Source organism: Cervus canadensis, chromosome 18 (genome assembly GCF_019320065.1).
Source record: "Cervus canadensis isolate Bull #8, Minnesota chromosome 18, ASM1932006v1, whole genome shotgun sequence".
NCBI classification, from domain to species: Eukaryota; Metazoa; Chordata; class Mammalia; order Artiodactyla; family Cervidae; genus Cervus; species Cervus canadensis.
In genome coordinates this window covers 13798253-13816486 of record NC_057403.1, presented here as the reverse complement: position 1 = coordinate 13816486, position 18234 = coordinate 13798253, and the positions used below count along the sequence as shown (strand labels likewise).

Below are 18234 nucleotides of genomic sequence, written 5' to 3'. Positions count from 1 at the left end.
ACCCACCAGAGGGCACCGGGAGTCCGCCAGAACCAACGCTAAGAACCAGCACGGGCCCGCCGGGCTTCTCGGTACTTCTCAGGTGTCCTGATGAGTTCTCCTGCTACCCAGCTCTCACTGTTTGAGTGATGATCCTGTAAATTTTATTTGCACTATTTTCACTTAAGGCTTGAAATCTGAAGGGGCTCCAGCGCATTTCCTAGGCAGGACCTGGGCAAGAGGCCCAGGGAAACATAACTGGCTGGGTTTTTGTTAAATTTGACTTAAATTCAAAATTAAACAAGTTGCTATATGGTCTGAAAAGAAACTTTTGCTAGTGAAAGGAGAGTGAGTTATTCAGCTCTTAATGATACCAAGCAGGGCCCTGTGGGGCTCCTGGGCACAAAGCCTCTCTGTGTCCCCCATTTCTCTGATTTTAGGAAACAGCCTTCATTCAGCCTCCATGACCTTCCCTGAGCTCCAAGGGGCAGATTCAAGCAGTTGTTAATTAGGGAAGGGAGGCGGTGTGAGACCTGGGAGAAACAAGTAGTCAAGAGCAGCCTTGGGGGCTTCCCTGATGGTCCAGTGGTTAAGAATCCAGCTTACCAGGCAGGGGCCCCCATCTGGTCCCCGGTCTGGGAGATCCCACATGCCACGGAGCAACTAAGCCTGTGCGCCGCAACTACTGAGGCCCGCAAGCCCCCGAGCCTGCGCTCCCAAACAAGAGATGCCATCACAGTGAGAAGCCCGAGGACCGCAAGCAGAGAGCAGCCCCCACCCCTGCAACCAGAGAAAGCCCACGTGCAGCAACAAAGACCCAGCGCAGCCAAAAAATATCTTTTAATTAAAACACGTAAAAAGTTGAAAAAAGTAACCCGGGGTAACTCCTTGCTAGATTCGGAAGCAGCACGCAGGCGATTTGCCACAGTGCCCTCAGAAAGTTGCTTAGGTTGTATTTCCTATCTGAATTAGGCTACAAAATTAATAATGGGAAATTGCGCCTCAAAGGCCAAACAGCTCCTGTACAGACAGCCACTGATGGGAATACCAGCTGGGCTTATGTATGCTTGCAACCACTTAATTGAGAATTAAAGGAAATCCTGCCCTGAAATGGCCAGCATAGGTCTTTTCAGCACCCTACAACGGATTTTTCACACACAGTTAAAAGCCTGCAGTCTCCTGGACTTCTGCCTGCAGGGTGTACTGGAAACAACAGTGGTAAGAGTTTTTCCTCTTTTTAAAAATTAGGTTAGCAGGGAAAATATTTGTAGGGCTAGCTTCTTGGATCTTTCGGATTGGAAAAACTTCTAAATTATAAAATTTTAGAGAGCTCTCATCACATTTTCCTATTTTCATTCATATGCAGAAGCCCCCAAAGTTTTCCAAATTCCAAAAATGCCTCATTGAGGGATTTCCCTGGTGGTATCTGCGGTTAAGAATCTGCCTGCCAATGCAGGGGACACAGGTTCAATCCCTAGTCGGGGAACTAAAATCCCATGTGCGTCGGAGCAAGGACTGAGCCAGGACATCACAACCAGAGTCCATGTGCAGCAACAAGGAGCTCGTGTGTTGCAACTAAAACCTGACAAAGCCAGATAAATAAGCAAATGAATATTGAAAAATAATTTTTAAAAATGTAAAAAGTAAACTGAAAATTGAAGGCAAGGTAACTCTGAAAGAGAGAACAAAAGGGAGACAGGTGATCTGAATCCAACCTCTTTTCTAACTGTTGGGTTTTACATTATTGTAACTGACTCCTGGCTGAAATTCTGAAATGGAAATTATGGGGTGTCTACTGGTGCATTTGTATGGCATCTATATGTGTGTGTTGTAGATGGGTGTTACTGCCAAAATTAATCTGTAAATGAACTCTATTTATTGGCTTATAGGAAAATAGGCACTTATGTAAATGCTCAGAAATGGAAAAGAAACTAACCCTAATGACTTTCAGGTTTGCATGAATTGGGAAACATTCAGTATAGCATTAATACCTGGCACTAAATTTAGCTTAAGTTTGTTGCATTAATTAATACAGACATGTTTTTAGAGTCATCAACATTAAGTATAATATTTTTATTGTATCTAGGCTTCCTAGAAATCAAATAAATAAGATCTTATTATTCCTGTTACAAAGTTTGTCCACAAGAAAAATAACTAGATATGATAAAACTTTTCAGTTAATAAAATAGACATAAATAAGTGCCTTTAGGTAAACTCTTTTGGGATAATTATGTTTGGGGAATGTCTATCTAAACTAGCCCCTTCCGACTTTGATAACCTGAAACTTTAGAGGACTGCTACCCTCAGCGGTCTTGAGCATCCCACACACGAGGGGGCAGCCGCGGCACGGGACGCTTACCGGAGATGAGCGTAAAGGTGACTGAGTAGATGCCACCACCACCGCTGCCGTCCCGCCGGGGGGAGGGTTCTGGCCCCTCAGAGGAGCTGATGTCCACCTGGAAGCGGACGGGCTTCTGGAAGACGGAGGGGCCGCCGCTGGCCTTGTACTCAGCCCTGAAGCTGGTCTGTGACAGCACGCTGTGACTCAGGCTGGGGATCTGAGAGGGACGGGAGCAAGAGGAGAGGGTGATTTCAGCGACCTGACTCCAAGGCACAGATAAGCAGCCCTTGACCAGCTCTGCCCCAGGAAACACCAGTCCCCTCAGCCACCAGGGGGAAAGGATAACAGAAGAGGCATTGGGAGGCCCCACTGCCTGCTGGGATTTATAGTTTTCTCTATCTTATAAACAGGGCATCAGAAAAATGGCTGAGCTACTGAATCCCATGGTAATATGGACTTTCACATCTGGTGCCAGCCCCAGGCCCCAGGACCACCGTAAACGAATTCCTTCCTTCTTCCACAAACCCTGCCCAAAGTCACATCTGTCTCAGAAACGTTAAGTCCCATGAGCTCCTTGGGCAAAGAACCACAGGACCCAGCAGACAACCCCTGAGTCCACTAGAAGAAGTATTGATAGTTCCTTTTGCCAATCTCAGACCTGGTGGTAGGGGAATGGCAACTCACTAGTCCTCAGTAGATGCTAACATGCAGGGAATAGTAATTCCGGATCTTATTTCTCACTTCCAGGCCCCAGGGCGCAATATACCTGGCTCCTTGTCTCCACAACCAACTCTGGCTAAAAAACTACAAATCCCATGAGCCCCAGGTGGACCCCAGGCCAGCACTAAGGAGGTGGACCCCAGAGGCTGCTGGGATTTGTAGTTCTGTGGAAGCCAGGGTGCATGGGGACCCACGCCCCTCACCGACAGGAAGGCGTGGACAATATCCGCTTTGATGCTGCTGAGAGGTTTATCCTTTAGCACGAGGAATATTTGTTCTTCTTTGTCCAAGGAGATGAAGTTCCCGAACCAAGAGCGTTTTGCCAGCCTGAGTGGGAACAGATAGGTTGGAGGTGGGTTGGGAGGAGGCTAACGGAATCACCCCTTCCATCCACTCTCTTCCCTTCCCTGTCAGACTCACTCTGGAGAGGACTCTGGCGTCAAACTGGACATCTCCTCGGCAGTGGGGACTGGGGAAGACAGAGCAAGGTCAACACGTGTCCATCACCTGGTGTCCAGCACACAGGCCAGCAGGGACCTCCACCCAGGGATTCCAGACCCCAGAGTCTGTTCACTTCCCAGCAGTTAAACCCCAAAAGGCATGTGCGCTGCGTGACGTTCTCCCCAGGGATGTGGCCCCTCCCTGCTTGGGCCACGCCTTCTGGGGGTGGAGCTTGTTAGCCATGAGCCAATGGGAAGGTGAGCCACGGCACTGAAGGGGGATGTCCTTCTGACGAGCTCCTCCTCCAGAGTTGTAGGCTCGACCTTGCCTCTCCCCAGCACCTTAATCTCTGCTCCCAACAGCTTCTTCTCATAGGTCGTGGGAGTCCACGCCCCTAGCCTGGTCCTTCCTGGGAACCCAGATGTTAGACCCCAGCCCCCACCCCACATTAGGACTCAGGAGTACACGTCCCACACCCTTCACCCTCAAAGGACCCCCGTACCCTGCATCTTGCGCCGGTGAAAGCGGGGGGAGCCCAGGAAACTGTTGCGGATGGAGTTGAGACGACTCCTCCAGGCGGCTCCCCCGACTCCGCCGCCAGGGCTGGGGGGTGGCGTTGTCCCTGGGGTCCCAGTGGGGCTGGCCCGGGGCGTGTGCAGGGGCGAGTGCAAAGGGGTCCCCCCGGAGGAGCGCGGGGAGCCTGGGGGGCCGGGCAGGGGGGTGGAGCGGGCACTAGGGGGCGGGGGCTGCTCCCCGGCACCCCCACCCCTGGGGCCCCGAGAAGGCAGCGTCTGCGTTTTAGAAGTCGGTGAGCCCCCACCCCGGGCCTCATCTCCAGTGGGCTCCGGCGAGAAGGAAAACACTGGACTCTGTAGAGCAGTGGAGTCAAGTGAAAGAGTGGACTACAATTCCCAGGACACCCTAGGAGCCCCACAGGTGCGTGCGTGCGCGCGCGCGCGCACACACACACACACACACACACACACACACACGTGCACCCCAAAGCATGATGGAACTTGCAGTCCAATTATTTCCCCAACACCCCCACCCCCACCCCCACTGTTGAGTTGGGGGCAGGGACTTTTTCTATCATGCTCAGGGACTGTAAACCCAGCAGTGACAAGAACAGAGTAGGTGCTCAACTAACTTTAGCTAAATGAATAAATGGGACCCTTCAAGCACACTGAAAACCCAACATGGGAAATGACATGGGAAATGGTCGGTCAGTGGACTAAGATACTAACAAGGCCTTGGGTCTTTGGCTCTTTGGGGACAAGGAGGCAATGTCCCAGGACTTCATGGGAATTATAATTTCTGCTGCTTCAGCTTTGCTCCACAGGGTCTTCATTCCCTTACCCCCCTTAATCCATCTGGGACCTGGCCTTACCCTTGGGCTGCTCAGAGGACTGGACGACAGACCAGTGGAGGCTCCACTGACACTACGGGATCTGTTTCCAGAACAGATTAAGGGGAAAAAAATCAGGTGGGAGGGTTTCAGAAGGCTCGGATGTCTTCTCCCTTCCACACTCCTTCAAGATGAGGAAATGAGGCCCAGAGAGGGAAGGAGACTTGTCCCAGTCACGCAGCACCTCTGAGGTGGCCGCAGCGCTGGAGCCCTGAACTCTCTCTCCACCCAGGGCTGTGCATTCCAGGGGAGGGGCAGGGGCCCTCACCTCTGGCTGTGCTGGGCCATCTCCAGGGCCCGTCGAGTGGGCACTGGGGAGCCACCACCCCCAGCATCTGTGATGCTCAGGACTTCCATGGACTTCCGCTCTGGCCGCCGCTTCCCGTGACGGCTCAGCATGGGGGAATCCACACGCTTCCGAGGTGGGTCTGCGGGCCGAGAGTATCATCCTGATCAGAGGGTGCACTGGTGCAGCTGGGCATGACACTCATACAGACGCGGAAACTGAGGCTCAGAGTGAAGAGGGGCTTTGACAAGGGCCTCGGGGCAACTCAGGGAGTCTAAAGTTAGAAGCTCAAGGCCTGCAGCCCCTCCGTCCCTCCCTGGGGAATCTGGGGTCTGGACTCCCCGGACTGCCCTTCTCACCAACATCATTCCGGGGAGGCAGGTCCTGATCCTCACAGCTGGGGTACCGCTCCTTCCGATCCAAAAGCAGGTAGTATATCATCTTCTCTTGGTTCTCCCTAAGGGGGGCGGGGGCAGGAGAGCACTGGGGTCAGAGGTCAGGTCCCAGGGTTGGTCTCATTCCCTCCTTGTGTCTGTGGCTCAGTGGAGCTCAGTGCACTCAGGCTGTCTGCCGATGGCTCCATTTTCCTAGGTATCAATAGGGTTGGCCCCTTGGTCTCAGTATACAGCTCAGCCTCGTTTTACTCAATGATATAATAGTGACGCTGATGTGGCTCAGACAGTAAAGTCTGCCAGCACTGCAGGACACCCAGCTTCAATACCTGGATGGGGAAGATCCCCTGGAGAACAGCAACCCACTCCGGTATTCTTGCCTGGAGAATCCCATGGACAGAGGAGCCTGGCGGGCTACAGTCTATGCGGGTGGCAAAGGGTCGGACACCACTGAACAACTAACACTTTCACTTCAACCTCTGAGCACTTACTGTACCTAAGCACTATGTGAGGCGCTGAGTCGTCCTCAGCAGCTATTCATACTTTTCAGCATCCTTTCTTCTCCCCACTGGTCCTACCAGCCACCTCCGCCTGGTTCCCCCGGAACAGCTCCACGCCCCTTCTAGTGGCCAGGCCTCCCCACAAGGGGGCTCTGTCTGTGGGCGCCCAGCAGGGTCCTGGGGGACCCCCTCACCCCACGTGGCCAGGGTGTCTGTCAGGATGGGGGGGGGGGGGTCGTACTCCTCACTGCGCAGCTCCCGGTGCAGCCGCTCGCGGTCCCTGAAGCAGCCCAGTGAAGCCATGCTCTCCAGGACATCCGGGTCCAGCTCTCCGTTCGACGGCAGGCTCCGCATGGCCACGCGGCGGCCCGGGGCTGGCTCCAGGCACGGATCCGGCTCGTGTTTCCCGCCCCTGGGGAGGAGAAGAATCGTAGGGAACCCGGCGTCTCCTATGTCTCCTAAAGCGGAGGCTCCGGGGTCTCCCGTCCCAGCCTGCTCCTTTATTGGGAACCCTGGAGTCAGGGCCCCAGCACACCTCCACCTCAGATCCAGGAGTCCAGACCCCCAGCCCCTCCTCATTCAGGACCCTTGGCACCCAGCTCCCTAGCAGGCTCTCCTACTTTGGGGGCCCTTGATATTTGGGGTCCTCTCCTTCCCCCAGGACCCAGGTGTCCAGTTCCCCCATACTCACAGGTACCAGGGGTGTTTCTGAATTTGCTCCAGCTGTGAGGGGCGTGGTTGGTAGAGAAGCAGAAGTGAGGTCGTTTGAACACAGCAGGTGCGCAATTAAAGTTGCCTAGGTGGCGTTGGGGGATCCCTAATGCGCCCCCCAAAAGGGCGGGTAGCACGCCGGCTCATGTCTCCCCCTAGTGGCGGCTCGCGGCGCAGCCTGACTATTGCGGAGTAGGGGGGGGCGGGGGCCCTGGCGACATCTCTCGCATGCGCATGCGCAGTGGCATCCTGCCCACGTGGCCTTGCAAGGGCCAGTATGCGCATGCGCCCTCCCAGGTTTTTTTTTTGCGGGGGGGGGTGCGGGGGTGTTTCTTGGTGTGGGGTGTGTGTGTGTCAGTGTGTTTGTCCAGTACGCACATGCGGCCTCCCGGGTGTGTGTCTGTGTCTTTGTTTGTGGTGTGGTGTGTGTGTCCACTATGCACATGCATCCTCTCACGTTTGTGTGTGTGTGTGGTGTGGTGTGTGTGGTGTGTGTGTGTGTCCACTATGCACATGTGTCCTCTCGTGTGTGTGTGTGTGTGTGTGTGTGTGTGTGTGTCCACTATGCACATGTGTCCTCTCGTGTGTGTGTGTGTGTGTGTGTGTGTGTGTGTGTGTGTCCACTATGCACATGTGTCCTCTCGTGTGTGTGGTTTGTGTGTGTGGGTGTGTGTGGTGTGTGTGTGTCCACTATGCACATGTGTCCTCTCGTGTGTGTGTGTGTGTGTGGTGGTGTGTGTGTGTGTCCACTATGCACATGTGTCCTCTCGTGTTGTGTGTGTGTGTGTGTGGGTGTGTGTGTGGGTGTGGGTGTGGGTGTGTGTGGTGTGTGTGTGTGTCCACTATGCACATGTGTCCTCTCACGTTTGTGTGTGTGTGTGTGTGTGTGGTGTGTGTGTGTCCACTATGCACATGCGTTCTCTCGTGTGTGTGTGTGTGTGTGTGTGTGTGCGTGGTGGTGTGTGTGTGTCCACTATGCACATGCGTCCTCTCGCGTTTGTGTGTGTGTGTGTGGTGTGATATGGTGTGTGTGTGTGTCCACTATGCACATGTGTCCTCTCACGTTTGTGTGTGTGTGTGTGGTGTGGTGTGGGGGGTGTGTGTGTGTGTCCACTATGCACATGCGTCCTCTCACGTTTGTGTGTGTGTGTGTGTGGTGTGGTGTGTGTCCGTGTGGTGTGTGTGTGTGTCCACTATGCACATGTGTCCTCTCACGTTTGTGTGTGTGTGTGTGGTGTGGTGTGGGGGGTGTGTGTGTGTGTCCACTATGCACATATGTCCTCTCATGTTTGTGTGTGTGTGTGTGGTGTGGTGTTGTGTGTGTGTCCACTATGCACATGCATCCTCTCGCGTTTGTGTGTGTGTGTGTGTGGTGTGGTGTGGTGTGTGCACGTTGTGTGTGGTGTTTCCTCCTCCCCAGTCTGGAGTGGCAGGCGGGCAGGACGCAGCATGGGGCTCAGCCAGCGACCCCGCTCCCAGCCGTCACCTCGGGGACAGAGGGACGGGCCCTGGAAACCTGTTCCATGACGCCCCGGGGACTCTGTCCCCACCTCCCACCGTCCCTCCATGCCCGTCCCCCAACTCACGCTGAGCCTTTTCTCGGGCTCCACTTCGATCATCCCCCGCAGCAGGCTCTGGCAGTCTGGAGGGATGAAGTGGGGCATGTGGAAGACGCCCCGTTTCACCTTCTCCAGCAGCTGGCGGAGGTTGTCATCATCGAAGGGTAGAGCCCCCTGCGTGAGGAATGACAGGAGCCCTTACACACAGAGCTCAGTGTATACCAGACGAGTGCCTAAGTGCTTCACACGCAGTGACACGGTCAGTCCTCGCCACAAGCCCCGGGAGGTGGGGAGCGGGGGCTGTCTCCACTTTACAGATGGGGAAACTGAGGCATGGAGGCATCCAACCATTTGCACAAGACCGCCTGGCTCAGAAGTGGCAGAACAGTGATTTGGCGATGGGCGGTGTGTGTCCAGCACCTAAAAGGCTGGGGTTGGAGCTTGGAGGCTGTCCTTTAAAAACATGCTTCTCCCCAGGTTAGGGAGGGGTAGGTAATCTTCATTCATTCCACAAAGACCGAGCCTCCTTACAGGTGGGGGATCCAGTGGTGAACAAAGCAAGCCCTTGACCGCCTGCAGCTCCGCCTGCAGGAGTGGGAGAGGCTGGTGATGCAGCAAACAGCTGTACAGTGCCTGGGTGCCTGAGGTGACACTGGGCTGAACTAGGCAGACCAGGCCAAGCGAGGCCTGTGGGAATCTGGGGGTGTAGCAAGTTGACTGGTGTCCCCCCAGAATTCCTGTCTACCCGGAAGCTCAGAATGTGACCCTGTTTACAACGACCCTGTTTACAATTACATCTCTGCAGATGTAATTCATTGAGGATCTGGAGGTGAACTCCACCAGGCTTTCGGGAGGGGAACCCTAAATCCAGTGCCTGGAAGAGGAGGGGCGAGCACAGAGAGACACCCTTCAAGGACTTACACACACAATGACAACTCTGTTAGCCGCCAGGGAGCAGACAGCCTCCCACTGGGAAATCTGACCTCATGGCGGGAGGGAGGGGGCCCTGGGGAGGCTTCCTGGAAGGGCGACGATTGAGCTGAGAGCTACAAGAACTCTAGTGTTAACCAGGTGAGCAACAGGGCTGGCAGGGACAGGACAGTAGGTGCAAAGGCCCTGTAGTCAGAGCTCATGTCCCCCAGTAGGTTCTATTAATCCGGTTGTTGCTGTTCAGTCGCTGTATTGTCTGACTCGTTGCGACTCCTCGGAGTGTAGTCCACCAGGCTCCTCTGTCCATGGGATTTCCCAGGCAAGAATACTGGAGTGGGTAGCTATTTCCTTCTCCAGGGGAATCTTCCCGGACCAGGGATTGAACCTGCGTCTCTTGCGGTGGCAGGCGGATTCTTGACCACTGAGCCACCAGGGAAGGCCCTATTAATCACTACACCCTAGGATCAGTTAGTAAGCAGCTGCTCGCCCGAGTGCTCCAAGTCCTCCTGGCCGCCCCATCCCTTCCCAGGGGACCCTCCAGACTTTCTCACGGTTCTGTGACTGGATAGTTAGCTCCGGGCACAGAGAGGGGTGCCCCCAGGATTTTGCTCTGTTGGTAAATAGCCCCCCCCCACACTTTCCTGGTACCAGTTAAATATCTGGGAGATAACCCCTGAGTTGAGGGTGGAAGTAGATGTTCTGTGCTTCCAGCAGGCGGAGGACTGTTCTAGAAATGGGGTGGGGAGAGGCAAGGACGGCCTTACCACGAGCAGGGCGAAGAGGATGACTCCGCAGCTCCACATGTCAGCCCGGCGGCCATCGTACTTCTCGCCCTGGGTGGAGAAGGGCGGCCTTGAAGCTCACCTCTCCCGGGCCCCCCACCCCCGCCCGCTCCTCTCCCCCTCTGCCTGCCCCTCGCTCACCTTAATCACCTCCGGGCACGCATAGTGGGGGGACCTGAGGGACAGAGGGGGTGTGAGCCTCTGGCGGGCTTCTACCTGCTCCCTGGGGCACAGGTGGCGGCCCCCCACTCACCCACAGCTGGTCTCCAGAAGACTGTCCCCCACTTGCAGGGATGCCATGCCGAAGTCTGCGATGCGGATGTTGTTTTTCTCGTCCAGAAGCAGGTTTTCAGGCTTCAGGTCTCTGTGGCTGAGACAGGATGGTGGGGCTCAGGCCTCCGTCCTCTACCCGGAGTCTGAGGACCACCCCCCAACCCCACCCCCTGTTCACTATTTCTCAGAGGGGGAACGTGTCTGGCAACCTCTAGTTAGGGACATTTGCAAACACGCCCCAAAGCAGAGACAAGAATGTAGGAAACCCCATGTACCCACCCACTAGCTTCACCCGTTATCAGCTCGAGGTGCATCTTATCTCCACCCCTACATACGCGCTCCTTTCCCCACTGGGTGATTTCGCAGGAGACCCCCAGATGGTGTATCATTTTATCCACAGATATTTGAGTATGTGCAAAGTAATCTTTTTTTGAGGTAAGCAGGGCTGATACTGAGCTGGCTCTGAAAATATTCAAATATTTCAGGGCTTCCCTGGTGGCTCAATGGTAAAGAATCCGCCTGCCAATGCAGGAGACTGGAGTCTGATCTCCGATCCAGGAAGATCCCACGTGCCGCGGAGCAACTAAGCCCCTGGGCTACAACTGTTGAGTCTGCGCTCTAGAGCCCAAGAGGGGCAGCTACTGAAGCCCGCACTCCTGAGAGCCTCTGCCCCTCAGCAAGAGCCACCGCAACAAGAAGCTCTCGCACTACAACTAGAGAGGAGCCCCTGCACAGCCAAAAAGAAATAAAAAAATTTTTTTGAAAAATTCAAATATTTCAGAAAATTCCCTGGTGGTCCAGTGGTTAGGACTCCCAGCTTCTACTGCAGGGAACAGGGGTTGGATTCCCCGATCAGGGAACTAAGACGCCACATGGCCCAGCCAAAAACAAAACAAAAATCAAATATTTCAATACTGAAGAATAAATTAAAAAAAAATACTGTCAACTAAAGCCCATCATTGGTTCCTCCTTCGCCCCCCCACCCCTCACCCCCCACCCTGGGACAAACTCCTTAGTATGTAAGGGTTAATGATGTCCCGGGGGAGGTGGGGCAGAAGGTTTTATAGTTTCTGTTGGAAGAGGTCCTTAACTGGGTCAGACTTGAGAAATCTGTTGACTCTCGCCCCCTGGAGGCCAGTGTCTTTAATGTCAGGGTCCTGACACCTGTCAACAGGGAGGTGTTGACAGTTTAAATGGGCTGCCTTTTCATCACCAAGCTTTGGTCCTAGGTCTCAGCCCCTTCAGCCTGATCCTCACCCCATCTCCAATCCCGTATCCCAGAGAGGGAGGTGTACAAACAAATGAGGCTGAAAGATGAACTGGAGGCTTCTATTTTGCACCTTAATTAATCATTAAAATGCTGCATATTGAATATCTTGTTTTGAGAGCTGAAAGCAACTGAATGAGGAAAGGAAGATCTTTTCATATGGACGTCCTTATGCAAAAAAAAAAAAATGACCCTCAGCTTTTACCCTCCACCATATACAAAAATTAATTTGAAATGGACCTCAAGCCTAAATGCCAGAGCTAAAACTACACAACTTCTAGAAGAATACCTCAGAGGAAACCTTATGACTTTGAGCTAGGCAAATATTTCTTTTTTCTTTTTTTTGGCCACACCCCACGGCATGTGGGATCTTAGTTTCCCAAGGAGGGCTCTATCCCATGTGCCCTGCAGTGGAAACATGGAGTTTTAACCACTGGACTATCAGGGAGGTCCTTGGGCAAATATTTCTTAAATAGGAGAGAAAAAACAAGAATTGTAAAATGAGGGAGAGGGGATCGGGATGGGGAATAAGTGTAAATCTATGGCTGATTCATATCAATGTATGACAAAACCCACTGAAATGTTGTGAAGTAATTAGCCTCCAACTAATAAAAAAAAAAAAAAAAAAAAAAAGAATTGTAAAATGAAAAAAAAAAAACCCAACAAACTGGCTTCATCAAAATGTGAAACCTTTGCTTTTCCCAGATATTGTTATAAAAATGCAAAAGCATGTCACAAACTGGGAGAAATTACTTGAAAAAAATATGCATTTGATAAAAAGATTTTTTTCTTAGAATAAGCAACTCTTGGGAGTTATTCCTAGAGTCATCCCTCATTCCTGGAATAAAGAACTCCTACAGCTCAATAATAGAAAGATAAATAACTCAATTAAAAATGGGCAAAGGATCTGAACAGACATTTCTCCAAGGAAGATATACACATGGCCAATAAGCACATGAAAGGATGCTCAACATCATTAGCCATCAGGGAAATGCACATCAAAACCACAATGAGATACCACTTCACACCCACTAGGATGTGTAGAATCAAAAAGTCAGATAATAACAAGTGTTGGCAAGAGATCGGAACCCTCAGAGACTGCCGGTGGGGATGCTGAATGACGCAGCTGCTTTGGAAAATGGGCTGGCACTTCTTTCTTTCTTTATTTTTTGGCACTTCTTTAAAAGGCTAAATATAGAGTTCCCATATGACCCAACAATTCTGTTGTTGTTTAGTCACTAAGTTGTATCCGACTCTTTTATGACCCCATGGATTGTATCCTGACAGGCTCCTCTGTCCATGGGATTTTCCAGGCAAGAATACTGGAGTGGGTTGCCATTTCCTTCTCAAGGGATCTTCCCAACCCAGGGATCGAACCTGCATCTCCTGCTTAGCAGGTTGATTCTATACCATTGAGCCACCTTGGAAGCCCTACCCAACAATTCTGATCCTAGGTATATACTCAAGAGAATTGGAAACATAGGTCACAGACCAAAACTTGTATGTAAATATTCATATGTCCACATTATTCATTATAGCCAGAAAGAAGAAACAACCAAAATGTTCACCAACTGGTAAATGGATAAACAAAATATGGCAGAGCCATACAATGGAATATTACTCAGTCATGAAAAGGAATGGGGTACTGATACATACTACAACATGGATGAACCTTGAAAACATTTTGCTAAGTGAAAGAAGCCAGCCACAAAAGACCACATTGATAGGAAATGTCCAGAATAGGTAAATCCACAGAGACAGAAAGTAGATTAGTGGTTACCCAAGGCTGGGGGCGGGGGGAGATGACTGCTTAAAGGGTACAGGGTAATGATTTTTGGGGTGATGAAATGTTCTAAAATTACATAGTAGTGATGCATATCATTGCAAATATGCACAAAACTACCGAATTGTGCACTCTGAAGGATGGATTTTATGCTGTAGGAAGCTCTTTTGTTTGTTTCTTTTGGTTTTTTGCCACACAGCGCAGCTTGCATGGTCTTAGTTCCCTGACCAGGGACTGAACCTGTGCCCCCTTCAGTGGAAGCATGGAGTCCTAACCACTGGACTGCCAGGGAATTCCCTATGACGTGTGACTTATATCTTAATTTTGGAAAAGCGGGCTGTAGCACTCTGGCTTCAAGGCCTGCCTGTTGGGTAATGCTTGTCCCAGCTGCGCCCCCAAGCTGCCCCTCACCAGATGGAGTAGCTGTGGCAGAAGTCCAGCGCTGACACAATCTGGCGGAAGAACTTCCGGGCCTCCTTGGGGGTCAGTCTCCCCTTCTTTACCAGGTAGTCGAACAGCTCACCTCCAGACACATGCTCCAGAACCAGGTACCTGGGGGACACGGAGGGGGCAGAGGGCTGCAAGGGGCATGTGGAGGACCAAGAGCCTGACCTCCTTCTTCCAAAAGTACAAGCCCTCAATGCCATTGGCCCTGGAGGCAGAGGACCCCAATTCCCACGAGTCCCCAGGAGGAGGAGGCTCCAATTTCCGTTAGCCTCTGGGAAGCAGAAACTCAATTCCATTAGCCCTGGCCAGCATGCCAACTCCAGAGGTCAACACTGTGACTAGTTTTCCTCAGGAGATGAGGCAATTCCACTAGCACCTGGAGGTCAGAGATCCCAATTCTCACAGGCCCCTAGGAAATAAAGCCCCGTATTTCCATCAGCCTCTGGGAAGCCAAAGTTCTCATTCTCATTAGTGTCTGGGATGCAGGTAATGGAATTCTAATCTATTCTTGGGCAATCACACTCGCAATGTGTACTAATCCAAACGGTCAACATCTGTGAGGTAAAGACTACAACTCCCATCAGCCCCTGGGAAGTAAAGACTTCAATTCCCATCAGTCCTTGAGAGAAAGAGACAGTCTCATCAGCCTCTGGGAAGTCAAAATTGAATTCTCATCAGCCCCCTGGCAGCACAGATTCCCATGTCAACTTCAAGAGTATTAATACTTTGAATTCCAGTTGTTTCCGGAGATAAGGCAACTTCATTAGCACTTGGAAGAAAGAGATCCCCCCGATTCTCACAGGACTTCAGTCAATAAAGACCATGCCACCCCCACCTACTCCCATTAGCCCCTGGGAAGGCAAGCCTCTTATTCCCATGTCTCTGAGATGAAGAAACTAGAATTCTCATTAATTGTTGGCAAAAACAGATTGGCTTGTGCACCAATTTAAGTCAACTTCCATGAAGTAAAAGACTGCAACTCCCTTCAGGTCCTGAGAGGTTAAAAACTCCCAACTCCCATAAGGCTCTGGGACATGGAGACTCCTAATTCCCATCAGCCACCTGGATTTTAAAGACTCCAAATCCCATCAGGCTCTGGGAGGCTAAACCTCTAATTCCCATCAGCCCCAGGAAAACAAAAGCTCAATTTCTATGAGCTCAGTGGAAGGCTGAGATTCCTCTGTGAGACAGAAGTCCCACGGGCCCTCCCTCCCCACAAGGATGGTGGAGTGAGAGTGATAGCTCCACCAATGGGCAACAATGGCCCCTCCCTGCCACCACACCTGGGGAAAGCCTGAGGACTACAAATCCCATGAGCGCCTGGGGCCGGGGCAGCTTCCTTCCCGGGGAAATCCAGCCTCTGATGGGTGCTGGAGTCAGTTTAAACTGGGGACTGCGAGGTCGCGCAGGGGGGGTGTCCCCTCTCCTGCTGCCCAGTCCAGCTGTCCCTTGGGTCACCAGAGTCCAGACAAAGGCCTGTTGTCTGGAGCCGGGACAGCTGGACCCCACCCCCAACCTAAGGGGGGTAATCGACTTCCAGATACAGACTCAGAACTCCTGAGCAGACCCATTGTTGGGGTGTCCAGTTATAGCACCCAGAGTTATGCTGCGGGAGGAAGGAAGCCTCCAATGCTGCAGAGAAAGGGTTTGGGAAGAGGCAGGATTCACTGAGCCTGGGGCTGAGTTAGGCTCCATTGCCCTAGCACATGGGAAGGGCAGGGGGATCTGCCCTTAGCAAGTCAGATCTGGCTAAGGGCACCCAGATTATGCGGTACAGAGTGTTCCCCACAGCGCAGCAGAGCGAGGGACGGGGCCTGGGGAGGAAGGGGGAGGGTCAACCTTGTCCCCCATCGGGCACGGGGACGGCTCAGGCTTAGCTGCCCTGCTGCCAGGATACAATCGGCCCAGAGCATCAGGCCAGGTCAGCATGGGAACACAGAGGATTATGAGTGTGTGTGTGGGGGGGTTGTCCTTGTGCAGTAGAGACAGACTGGACCTTCAGTGGCCCGGCCAAGAGAGCTTAAGTTTCCCCTGGCTCCTCCAGGCCTTGATTCTGGAAACGTCCCACCCTGGGAACTTGGGGAGGATGCATGGAGGGCTGGGTGTCTATAAATACCTACAAATATTTCTTGTTCTCGTAGACGTCGTGGAGTTTGAGGACATGCGGGTGCTCGATGAGCTTCAGGATGGCTATCTCCCGCTCCACCTGGGGGAAAAGGAACGGCAGGCAGTCAGCCTTGCCTCCCTCCCTGTCCCCAGCCCCAAAGGGCCCCCTCTCCCCCAGCACACAGACACACCTTCATCAGTACCGACTCAGACAGCTTCTCCCTGTTCACGATCTTGATGGCCACCTTCTGGCCCGTGATGCAGTGGACCCCGAGTTTAACCAGACCTGGGGGAATGGGACAGAAAATGTGGGGAGTGCTCCCAGGGCAGTCTCCCCACCTCTGGCTCCTAAGCACCACCACGCCACCCACCCCCCCCACCACCCTGCTTCCTCCTTTTTCCCCTCCTGGCCCGAATCACTCTGACCTGAACTCCTGGGGGCTGACAGCAGCCATTCCCGCCACACACAACTCTCTTTCCACTCCCTGTTGTCCAATTCTGTCCCTTCTGGCTGTCCCTCCACCTACCTGCCTCCCCCTCCCTCCACAGCCACCCTGGACTCTCCATCCTTCCCGTGTGCCCCTTCCAGTTCACCTCTCCACACCGTCTTGCCTCACTGAGCCTCCACAGTTTTGTGTCCTCCAGTCTACCTCCTTCAGACAAACCTCTCTCTGCCCATCACTTGAGTTCTCTGCCCTTTAATCTTCTGGAGACACCATGTCTCCCAGGGAATATAATCTTGTGATTGCCCCCTTCCCAGACCATCCTCCTCCACCTCCTCTCAAACCCGGACCTCTCAAGTCCTTTCTTTGATCTTTCAAAAACAGCAGCTGCAGCTGGGAGCATGCACACTCCAAGGGTATGCCCACTCCCCAAGGTTAAGCCCCAAACCCAGGAATGCAGGCCCCCAGCCCCCTCCACTCTCAGACCCAGGAGTCCGAGCCCCCAGCCCCTCCTCCCTCAGACCCTTAAGTCCAGCCTTATGGCCCCTTCCTCCCCCACAACTCAGGAATTGAAGTCAGCAACACCTTCACACTTTTTGCCCTGGGACGCGGAGTCTGACCCTCCCCCAGGCCTGGCCCCTGATCCCGAAGCTCTGGCCCAGGACTCAGATATTCAGCTCCTGTCTTACCCCCACCCAGCGCCCACCTGGCAGGAAAGAGGTTACAGAGATTAAGCAACAACAGAAGATGACCGCCCACCCCTGAGGGATTTGCCTCCTGCATCCACCTTTCCACCTCCCCGTCCCCACTCTGAGCCAGCATGCTGGAGAAAGGGCAGGATGCTGGAGACCCCATCGCCCCAGCCTCAGTGCCCCTGTCACCCCAACAGAGGCCCTCCGCGGCCAGAGGACAGTGCGGAGAGATGCCGCTTCGGGAGGCGCACCCCCATGCCGGCACCTCACCCCAGCCTGCGGCTGTACTGCACCAAGGACCTGGGCTCCCGGCGGCCGGGATCCTGGCTGCAGGCCGAGGTTCCTTGCCCATGTTGGGGCCGGACCCTCCAACCTCTGCCCCCAAAGCAGGGGAGCCTTTGGGCCCCACACCTCCCCCAGAAGTCGGGACCCCAGAGTCCGACCCCTCACCCCCTCAGCCTGGGGATCGGGCAGTCTGGAACCCGAGTCCCTTCTCTGAGAGGGGCTCGGGGGGGGGGGGGGGCCCGGGAGTCCCGCCCTCTGCCCTCATCCCCCCTCACCCCCACCCCGGGTGCCCCCTCCCCTGGCTCACCTGTCTGTCCTTTGCCCAGCGTCTTCTCCAGCCGATAGGGGCCCACATATTGGGCATGCTGGGGTGGGTGTGGGTGTGGGTGTGGGAGGTGGTAGGCGGGGGAGCCCCCGCCCCCATCCTTGCCCCCGGACGACATGATGCCCTTGGTCCCGGCCCGACCGGCCCCCCGGCCGCCCCCCCTGCGGCCAGTCGCCCCGTCCCTCCGGTGGGGGCCGGCGACCGCTCCGTCCCGGCCCCCCCGGCTGCCCCCCACCTCTCCGGGGGTCCCCAGGGGGCTGGGCTGGGCCCCCCCGGTTGGCGGGCCGCGGAGTTGGGGGAGGGGGGGCTGGCCCGGGGGGGTCAGGCCCCGGGAGTCAGCATGGCCCGGGGGGGCTGCGCGGCCCCCCCTCCCCAGCCCGTTTCTGGCCGGCCCCCCCCTTCCTGCGCCTCCCCCCGCTGGGGGGGGTCTGAGGTGCGGGCCGGCGGATGCTGCAGGCCGAGGTCCCCCCCGCCCCCCCACGCGCCCTCTCTCCTCCGCCTCCTCCTCCTCTCCGCCTCCCCCCGCCACCTCGTCCTTTCTCTCCGGCACGCTGACATCACCATCCG

The 18234-nt window shown here is 54.2% G+C and overlaps 1 protein-coding gene across 2 annotated transcripts in view; it reads right to left on the bottom strand.

The window, feature by feature from the left end:
• Window positions 1–18234, bottom strand: part of BRSK1 (BR serine/threonine kinase 1) — a 21070-nt gene extending 2836 nt beyond the window's left edge. Inside the window, exons 1-17 of one of the 2 annotated variants that reach the window (XM_043437062.1) lie at window positions 17650–18234; window positions 16114–16208; window positions 15937–16022; window positions 13781–13921; window positions 10300–10416; window positions 10188–10221; window positions 10029–10097; window positions 8362–8508; window positions 6756–6787; window positions 6306–6476; window positions 5532–5629; window positions 5155–5314; window positions 4869–4929; window positions 3984–4350; window positions 3461–3509; window positions 3244–3367; window positions 2339–2537 (exon numbers count right to left, since the gene is read on the bottom strand). In XM_043437062.1, the coding sequence (XP_043292997.1) occupies window positions 2339–2537; window positions 3244–3367; window positions 3461–3509; window positions 3984–4350; window positions 4869–4929; window positions 5155–5314; window positions 5532–5629; window positions 6306–6476; window positions 6756–6787; window positions 8362–8508; window positions 10029–10097; window positions 10188–10221; window positions 10300–10416; window positions 13781–13921; window positions 15937–16022; window positions 16114–16208; window positions 17650–17785 (2086 nt within the window). In that variant the 5' untranslated portion in view covers window positions 17786–18234. Of the gene's footprint in view, window positions 1–2338; window positions 2538–3243; window positions 3368–3460; window positions 3510–3983; window positions 4351–4868; window positions 4930–5154; window positions 5315–5531; window positions 5630–6305; window positions 6477–6755; window positions 6788–8361; window positions 8509–10028; window positions 10098–10187; window positions 10222–10299; window positions 10417–13780; window positions 13922–15932; window positions 16023–16113; window positions 16209–17649 lie in introns of those variants that run through there. The other variant, XM_043437063.1, reaches the window with a different exon arrangement.